The sequence below is a fragment of the Lipotes vexillifer genome, unplaced genomic scaffold (assembly GCF_000442215.2).
Source record: "Lipotes vexillifer unplaced genomic scaffold, Lipotes_vexillifer_v1.1 scaffold539, whole genome shotgun sequence".
Lineage (NCBI taxonomy): Eukaryota > Metazoa > Chordata > Mammalia > Artiodactyla > Lipotidae > Lipotes > Lipotes vexillifer.
Genome location: NW_006789542.1, coordinates 979,026 through 988,856, shown reverse-complemented (window position 1 = coordinate 988,856; position 9,831 = coordinate 979,026). Strand labels below are relative to the sequence as shown.

At 48.5% G+C, this 9,831-nt stretch overlaps 1 protein-coding gene across 1 annotated transcript in view; it reads left to right on the top strand.

The window, feature by feature from the left end:
- Window positions 1-9,831, top strand: part of ITGA9 (integrin subunit alpha 9) — a 371,922-nt gene that overhangs the window by 23,453 nt on the left and 338,638 nt on the right. The window contains exon 4 of the mRNA XM_007462694.1: window positions 7,761-7,884. Coding sequence (XP_007462756.1) covers window positions 7,761-7,884 — 124 coding nt within the window. The remainder of the gene's footprint in view (window positions 1-7,760; window positions 7,885-9,831) is intronic.

Genomic DNA, 9,831 nt, shown 5'->3' with positions numbered 1-9,831 from the left:
GTGCCCTTGGTTTCCGGCCCTAGCCGCTCCGCGGCATGTGGGGTCTTCCCAGACGGGGGCATGAACCCGTGTTCCCTGCATCGGCAGGTGGACCCTCAACCACTGCGCCACCAGGGAAGCCCCTCTTTGCTTATTTTTAAATTGGATTTTTTTTTTGTTGAGTTGTTCCCGTCGCTTTTTGCACGTGTGCCATCTTGCCAGGAAACGTCTGTCCCCAGTTCCTGCTGTCCTCCCTGGTTTAGACTCTGCCACTTCCATGAAGCCTGTCATCAGTGATGGTGCTGTCTAGAACAAGCTTGGCATCTTTTGTGTCATTAGGAACTCATCATTATGTCGTTACCTTATGTGCATGACTTATTTTGTGTATGTGTCCTTTTTAATGGAAATCACTTGGGTACAGAGACTTTTTAATGGAAATCACTTGGGTATAGAGAATCTTCTACCCTTTTAATTTTCAGCACATGGAGAAAGTCTCTCTAAGGAATGGGTCTGAAAGTGTGTTTGAATAATGTAGGGGCTGAGCGTCAATGTTAAAACAGTTAGAAACCAAATTAGTTGCCATCTCTTCTTGGTGGCTGATTCTAAGCAGTTGATGGAAGCTTGAGGAAAAGGCTGTAAATTGCCCCTAGGAAATGACAGGTGACAACAGGGTACAAGGAGTGGCCAGCTAGTCCATATTCATGTTTTGGAGGCTTCATATCCATTTGCTTTTTCTTTAATGTCTTATTTCTACCTGTCAAAGCTTTCTGGGAGGCAGGTATTTATTTTAAAATTAAGAACAGGAAGATATGTGTTATTCAAATGTTTTTTTTTTTTACATTTTTATTGGAGTATAATTGCTTTACCATGGTGTGTTAGTTTCTGCTTTATAACAAAGTGAATCAGTTATATATATACATATGTTCCCATATCTCTTCCCTCTTGCGTCTCCCTCCCTCCCACCCTCTATCCCACCCCTCCAGGCAGTCACAAAGCACCAAGCTGATCTCCCTGTGCTATGCGGTTGCTTCCCACTAGCTATCTACCTTACGTTTGGTAGTGTATATATGTCCATGCCTCTCTCTCGCTTTGTCACAGCTTACCCTTCCCCCTCCCCATATCCTCAAGTCCATTCTCTAGTAGGTCTGTGTCTTTATTCCTGTCTTACCCCTAGGTTCTTCGTGACATTTTTTTTTCTTAAATTCCATATATATGTGTTAGCATACGGTATTTGTCTTTCTCTTTCTGACTTACTTCACTCTGTATGACAGACTCTAGGTCTATCCACCTCATTACAAATAGCTCAATTTCGTTTCTTTTTATGGCTGAGTAATATTCCATTGTATATATGTGCCACATCTTCTTTATCCATTCATCCGATGATGGACACTTAGGTTGTTTCCATCTCCGGGCTATTGTAAATAGAGCTGCAATGAACATTTTGGTACATGACTCTTTTTGAATTATGGTTTTCTCAGGGTATATGCCCAGTAGTGGGATTGCTGGGTCATATGGTAGTTCTATTTGTAGTTTTTTAAGGAACCTCCATACTGTTCTCCATAGTGGCTGTACCAATTCACATTCCCACCAGCAGTGCAAGAGTGTTCCCTTTTCTCCACACCCTCTCCAGCATTTATTGTTTCTAGATTTTTTGATGATGGCCATTCTGACTGGTGTGAGATGATATCTCATTGTAGTTTTGATTTGCATTTCTCTAATGATTAATGATGTTGAGCATTCTTTCATGTGTTTGTTGGCAGTCTGTATATCTTCTTTGGAGAAATGTCTATTTAGGTCTTCTGCCCATTTTTGGATTGGGTTGTTTATTTTTTTGTTATTGAGCTGCATGAGCTGCCTGTAAATTTTAGAGATTAATCCTTTGTCAGTTGATTCATTTGCAAATATTTTCTCCCATTCTGAGGGCTGTCTTTTGGTCTTGTTTATGGTTTCCTTTGCTGTGCAAAAGCTTTGAAGTTTCATTAGGTCCCATTTGTTTATTTTTGTTTTTATCTCCATTACTCTAGGACATGGGTCAAGAAGGATCTTGCTGTGATTTATGTCATAGAGTGTTCTGCCTATGTTTTCCTCTAAGAGTTTGATAGTTTCTGGCCTTACATTTAGGTCTTTAATCCATTTTGAGCTTATTTTTGTGTATGGTGTTAGGGAGTGATCTAATCTCATACTTTTACATGTACCTGTCCAGTTTTCCCAGCACCACTTATTGAAGAGGCTGTCCTTTCTCCATTTTACTCAAATATGTTTTGAGAACTCGGGAGGTGCCTGGGGGTGTGGGCATGACACCTGTATCCCCAAGGAGCATAATATTGGATTCCAAGGTTGGGCTTGAAGAGGGAGAGGTGGGATGGCTTTTTTTGAAAATGGCATCTGGTGCTGATTTCAAAGTAAAGAACAGATAGAGGGGCTTCCCTGGTGGCGCATTGGTTAAGAATCCGCCTGCCGGTGCAGGGGACACGGGTTCGAGCCCTGGTCCGGGAAGATCCCACATGCCGCAGAGCAACTAAGCCTGTGTGCCACAACAACTGAGCTTGCGCACTGGAGCCCGCGAGCCACAACTACTGAGCCAGCATGCCACAACTACTGAAGCCCGCATGCCTAGAGCCCGTGCTCTGCAACAAGAGAAGCCACTGCAATGAGAAGCCCGCACACAAGAGTAGCCTGCGCTCGCCGCAACTAGAGAAAAGCCTGTGCGCAGCAACGAAAACCCAGCACAGCCAAAAATAAAATAATAAGATAAATAAATTAACAAAAAAAAAGAACAGAGAGTTGGAAAGCTGTGATAGGGAGTCAAGTATCTCGATGACACATGGCATTTTCTGGCCCCATGGACCGGCAGCCAGCTGTGTCAAGACCCAGGACATTGGGCTGGTCTGGCAGGCTGCCCTTGGCTCAGTACCTACCAGTCTCGGATGGATCCACACACGTTGTGGTTCCTTCCATTGCCCCAGGGAACAAATGATACCTGGAGTGAGCACAGCATTGGGATTAGAGGCAAGCCGCTTCCCTTCCCGCACTCCCAGATGCAGATGACAGTTTAAGAAGTCAGGGGGGAAAATCACTTCTGGTAATAACCACCCAACAAACCCAGTACAGGCACTGAGTCGTCTCTTGGACCTGGGAGGGCAGCTCACAATGTTCAGGTCTGACATTTCTGCTTTTCAGCAGAGTCTGCAAGCCTCAGACAACAACTGAAGTCAGCATCTAGCTGACTTCTGGGAGGAAGCGGTGTTCTCCAGCTCTATCTCCTGGCTGTTTCCTTTCCGAGCATCAGGGCAGTTGCTATCTATTCACCACTTCTCATCTGTCCATTTTTTCAAAGCCACAGGATACACTTTTGCATTTACTTCTGTTGCTTTGTTTCCTGATTTTTTTTTTTTAAGTGAACTTTTTGCTGAGCTTTAACATCATGCAGGAAAGTGCACAAATCATCTGTGTACATCTAGATGAGTTTTCAGTAGGTGAACATTTTCAGAATGAGTTTCCCAGAACCCCAGAAGTCACCTTCCCTGGACCTCCCAGGCCATTCCCTCCTCCCTTGGAGTGGAAGCTTCTTTGGGGGGTGGAATCTGTGGCATCAGGGCCCTGATCCCCTCCATCCCCTGTTCTCAGTGGCCCAGGGCCCGGCCCAGCCTGTGCTGAATGGACCCGAGGCATGGGAAAGCTCTGGCCATCTGTGTATGGCAAATGCATGTGTAAGAGGGTGAGGAGTGGGGAGTGGTGGGGGGGGGCGGTGCGGCGTGGTGTTGGGGGAGACGTACATGCCACCGTGGCTGAGCCATCGGAAAGGCACAGTACCCACCACCCCGAGGAAGGACATGTGTTTCCATACAAGAAAGCCATTCGAAATATACTCATCTCTTTATCCTTTTGGGAGGAAGAACAACCCTTATAACCTGAAGTATGTAAGATGCTAAGATTTGGGGTGGTTCGCCTAGAGGGGTGGGTTTGGGAGGGGATATGGGGATATACATGTATACGTATAGCTGATTCACTTTGTTGTACAGCAGAAACTAACACAACAATGTAAAGCCATTATACTGCAGTAAAATGTTAAAAAAAAAAGATTTGGGGTGGTCCTAGACCCTCCCCCCTCTTTTGTTATAATTCTTTGGAATCCAAGTTGGAATAAGTCTTGCTGTTTCCAGAGGGTGCTCTCTTTCTCCTGTTGGTCTTGCCTGCTCTGCCCACACGCCCTGCCTCACAGCAGAACTCATTTGGAGAGACTGATGGAGATATTAATGCTTTGGAGACAGTCCCTAGGAATTTTTCTTAATGTAGGAGTCAGATTGACATGCGTGTATATGTAAGGATAATTGGGACTAAACAAAGTCTTTTCTTTCTGTAGTTTATGTTCAGAGACACTTTTCCTTGTTTTCTTACATGCAAACTGCCTTTGACACTTTGATCTCTGACCTCACAGAATGCATTAATTTTAGTTTAGTTTATTGTGAAATGCAATCTTTGGGTCTTCTAGAAATTCCCCGAGATCACTTCTTAAATAGTTTATGGCACTAAAAAAAAAAAAAGACAGTAGGGCTTACCTGGTGGCGCAGTGGTTAAGAATCCTCCTGCTAATGCAGGGGACACGGGTTCGAGCCCTGGTCGGGGAAGATCCCACATGCCACGGAGCAACTAAGCCCGTGCGCCACAACTACTGAGCCTGCGCTCTAGCGCCTGCGACCCACAACTACTGAAGCCTGTGCGCCTAAAGCCGTGCTCCGCAACAAGAGAAGCCACCGCAATGAGAAGCCCGCACACTGCAACCCACACAGCCATCAATCAGTCAATCAATCAATAAGACAATAAGCTAGACATTAAATACACAAAGTCCGTCCTTACAAGAGTCAGCGTGTGTCATGGTAAACACCCGCCTCGGTCCTTTTTGGTCCCTCTAACCCAGAAATACAGTAAAACATGGTAAGCCCACGAGCTTTGCCAAATCCATAAACTAAAATATAACTAATGTACCAGCTAATTAGATGGTAAGTGATTCAAATTTGCAAGCTATCAGAATTTGGTCAGAAATAAAATAAAATTAAAACACTTAGTGGAGTGGAGTGATGATCCACCGAGTGATACTGTTGTTTAGCTTCTTGCCTGATATCATTTCAGTCTATTGAGAAATATGCTAGAAGCGCAGAATAGTACCGCGCGGTGAGGAATGAAGGTGCTTTGCAGTATAAGGAACGATGAGATTAACGTCATAGGGTAGGAGGCAGAGTGTGGGCAAGCTGAGGTTTCTCACCGCTCTGAGTGTCCTCATTTTCCCGTGGACAGAGAGCAGCCTTGTCAAGGGCCCTTGGGCGGTTTGCTTGAAGGTGTGAAGACCAGAGAGGCTGGCAGGCAGTGAATTTCTTTGTAGAGTAACCTCAGGGATAGCCAGGCCCTGGAGAGCTCCCCCACTGCCCAGGGCCTGGACATCCTGTTCGACCCCAGAGAGGTTATTTCGGGTGTCCTGAGACCTGTGGAGAGGCTCTAAGGGCGATAGCTACCTGACCTGCCTCAAAGGGTGGGTTTTGATGGCTTCTCAGGTGGGCATTGGGAGTTATAAGTTGGAAATGTTTCCTACTAAGACAAGGAGGACTCTGAAATGTGGGTTCCTGTGTTGTTTGCAGCACTTACCAGCTCTGGAACTTAAGCAAAGCACTCTCTGATACCCAGGGTTCCTGTACGGAAAATGCAATTCTAAGACACCTCCCCACCTTCCAGGGTTACAGAAGCGGTCAGATGTGGACCATGTAAATGCACAATGTTACAGCCTACAGAATCAGTGTGTTTGATGCAAACAAAGATGTGAAACACTTGGATTATTTTAAAATGCAGTATTTTAAGAAAATGCATCTGTTGGCCAGAGTGAAGCAACCTGATAACAGAAGTGAGTGTGAATGTCCACGAGAAACAAGCGGGGCTAGGCAGAGCGCACACCTTTGCAGGAAACAGCTGGGCTCCTCACCAGCTGCGCGGGTGCATTGGAGTGTGAGGCTGGGTGTGTCCAGTGCCGGTGGGGAAGGACACAAGTGTGTGTTCCTGCTTCTGGTTCCCAGAACTGCCCTCCCTTCAGGTGTCTCCTGGCACGTTCGACCCCAGTGCTTCCCAGAGGCTCCCCTCCAGAGCTGACCAGAGGGTTGGTCTCACCTCCTCGCATGTGCCAAGCTCTCGCCCACCTCAGGGCCCCTCCCAGTTGCTTCCTCACTTTCTTCAGGTCTCTGCTCAGATGTCACCTCCTCGGAGAGGCCCAGGCCACTTCCTGGCATGTGGGACCATCCTGGTGAGATGGAAATGTTCTTGCTAAGGGTTTGGTTACAGGAGAGTATACTTGTCAAAGCTCTTTAGATGGTACACTTGAGATTTGTGCATTTTTCTGTATGTAAATTTACTTCAAAAGACCGTCAACAAACATTTACTTCTGATTAATGATATAAAACAGTCAAATATCAGCAACTTCATATGGTTTAACTGAATGCTTTGCCCTGAACCTGAAAAGGAGCTCCTGAAGGTGCTCCACGGACCAGTGGCCTCGGCTCACCTGGAGGCTTGTTATAAATGCAGATTCTCAGGGCCCTGAAGACTGGCCGAGCCAGCTCTCTGGGTGGGGCCCAGCGGTCTGTGATTTAATCAGGCTTCCAAGTGATTCTGAAGGGTCTCACATTTGATGGAGGCCGATGGCTGCTCCATGGGCAAGCAGGTAGCACCTTGATGCTTAGGGTCTGTTTTGGGTGGAGCAGCACTCCTCGTCTCTGGCTTTTTCTCAGTATGTTCTTTGCTGAGGACTCGAGTCTGTCTGCTGCACCAGCTGGACCTGTGACTGTTCACTGCTGCGTCCTCAGTGCCCAGCTCAGAGCCTGGTGCATAGTAGGTGCTCAGTAAATACTTGGTGGAGGAATGAACAGGTGCATGTGTGGGGCACGCACAACGGATCCACCCTGGCCCAAGGGCCCTGAAGCGGGTATTGGGTGCTTGTCTTATCCTCTGCCTGGTTTCCTTTTCTGTCCTTTCCTGCTCTCCCCACATCTGGTGGGTCCCTGGGCCCATCAGCTCCACCTCTACATCATGAGGTCACCCCCTTCTCCCATCACCACTGCCCCCGTCCTGGTGCAGGCAGCAGCATCCCTCACCTGATGTTCACTTCCACCCTTGCCTATCTACAGTCTCCACTCGGCAGCCCAGTTATCTTTCCAAACTGTGAGTCAGACCATGCCACTTGCCTGTGTAAGACCCTCTTTCAGCACATCCACTAAAGTCACAGTCATCCCCAAGGTCTATAAGACTCCCGGGGCCTGGCCCCTGTCCCCTCTCTGACCTCACCTCCCTCCAGAGCAGCCCCACGGGCCTCCTTTCTTTCTGTGGACCCTCAGCCTTCTTCTCCGTTGCCCCTGATATTCCCTCCTGGAGCACTTGCCTCTGTGCCCAGTGTGTTTGGCTCTTTCTCATCCTTTTGGCTGCCCCTGGCCTCCAGGTGAAAACTGTCCTCCCCACTCCCAGATTCTCAGTCCATAACCCAGTGTCTTTCCTTTCCGGCACTTGCTAGGATGCCCATTTGTTTGTATGTTTGTTGGTTGTCTGCCTCTCCCAGGGGCACTCCCCAGGCTCTCGCAGTTTGCTGATGCCCACCCGGCACATTACCTGGGGTGGGTGGGAGAAAAGGTGGCTTCCTGGCCCCTCTGCACCTCTCTCCTCCTACAGAACCACCTGGCACTGCCGGGCTCTGCTTTGTGACCTCCTGAGCCTGACTCTTCTCCTCTGAACCTCTCTCTGTCCTCTAGGCCTGTGCCCACCGCTGGAAGAACATCTACTATGAAACAGACCACATCCTGCCCCACGGCTTCTGTTACATCATCCCATCCAACCTCCAGGCCCAAGGCAGGACGCTGATCCCTTGCTATGAAGGTGAGCTCTGACTGATCCTCCCTCTTGCTTTCTGACCCCACGTCACGCCCCAAACAACCCCCAACCATCTCCACACCCCCATCTGAACACTTCCCCCAGCTTTCCACACTCTAACAGAAGGGCTGCACCATGTCCCCAGATGGCCTTTTGGTGTCCGAGGATCAGGTAATGAGGAAGATGGGAAGGGGCAGCGTTGCCAGGCCCTGCCCAGCCTTGTGCATCTGTGCCACAGAGCCCATGGTGCTTCCCAAGCTTTATGAAGTCTCAGACTGAAATTCACCAGCCTCTTGGTTTCCTGACACTGCCAGATGTTGTACAGCCTTGGGAAACTTGCTTTCCCTCTCTGGGCCTGTTTCCTCCCCATGAAAATTCAGAGGTTGGCTCAGATGGTCTCCACAGTCCTATGCAGCTCCCAGATGGTCATAACGCTTCCGAGACAACTCCCGGCCATACCCGTGGACAGATGTCCTGAGGCAGGGGGAAGAGAAGGCCCAGGGTTCAGTCACTTCATGACATCCCAAGTCTGGCTTTCCTTCTCATCCGGTCTGCACACCCTGGCAGATGCTGGAGAGTTGGGTGCACCCTTGGCATGGTTTTAAGAGCTCCTTACGAAGGGGCACTTGGGGTTTGGGAAGGAAAATGTTTTCTCAAGCTCCCTACTTAGACGGTTCTAATGCCTGGGCTGGGGACCACTGAGCCTATCATGACTTAGCTCAGTTGAATTTGAGCTTTAAGGATTCAGTGTCATTTACTGCAGTTTTATAGTTTGTGCTCTCAGGGTTTGCTTAGCCTAATTCCAAGTGAGCTAAGTGCTTGGCTGTTTATGTTTTAATTCTCCCCCTAATTTATTTGTTTGGACAGAAGTCTCCACTAGCCCGTGGCCACCTTTCCCTTGGGCCTCCCTAGGTTTTCCCATGTTTCAAGTTTTGGCCATTGAAAAGGGGCTCTGGGAAAGGCCAGGTCCCTGCAGGAGGCATGGACCCTCTCCTCTGTGAGGGGGACCCTTTCTTTGATCCCATGTCAGCATCTGATCAGCTCTGGCAGGACCATGCTAGGCAACTGAACTCTGGCCCTGTTTATCTCTGTACTGCCCCCATCAAAAGAAAAACCTCATCTGAAAAATAGATGATGATGTGATCAGTCAAGTCAAGAGGAGGAGGGATAGGTCATATAAAGACACCGATGAGGGGCCAGGACTGTGCTGCCTGCCCCAGCTGGGTGCTTCCTTTTTTTCCGGGAGGAAAAGTGAAAAGGCCCTGGAAGAACTCGTTGGGTAGCTTGTGAGGCTGGGAGGAGTGAGAGAATCAGTAGGGACGATGGAGGCTGTGGGGATAGAACCAAACTAATTATGCAATAGGACCAGCAGCACTCTGGTTTTCTCAGAAGTTGTCTTGTGAAATAGGGCCACGTTGCCATCCCTAGTGACTCCCCTGTACACCACCGTAAGCGTTGGAAAGCAAAAGACAGCCCTTTGGAGAGGGAGCTGGGGTCACATGTCCATTTGTACCTGTAGCCACTGTGGCTTACACTTTTAAAGGATCTGTTATCAGGCAGTTGGGGCGGGATCAGCAGTAGAATGGGGTTGGTCTGGGGACTTTATATCTTCTCTCTTTTTTTTTTTTTTTTTGGCCATGCCACGCGGCATGTGGGGATCTTAGTTCTCCAACCAGGGATCAAACCCTTGCCCCCAGCAGTGAAAGCACGGAGTCTTAATCACTGAAAGTAGTTTGTTTTGGAAGTTATTCCAGAAGACACCAGTGGGGAGCGGGAAAGTGAGAAAAGGAGGGGAAGGCGGCCCATGCGGGGTGTGGTCCCCATGAGTTACCAGCCTGGGCCACTGGGATACAATCTCTGGGCCAGCGTATGACACACACCTCAGAATTATCTTGCCTGAGGGATGAGGGGATGGGTCTGTATCCACTGGGCATCCTGTCCTGCCATGTGTGT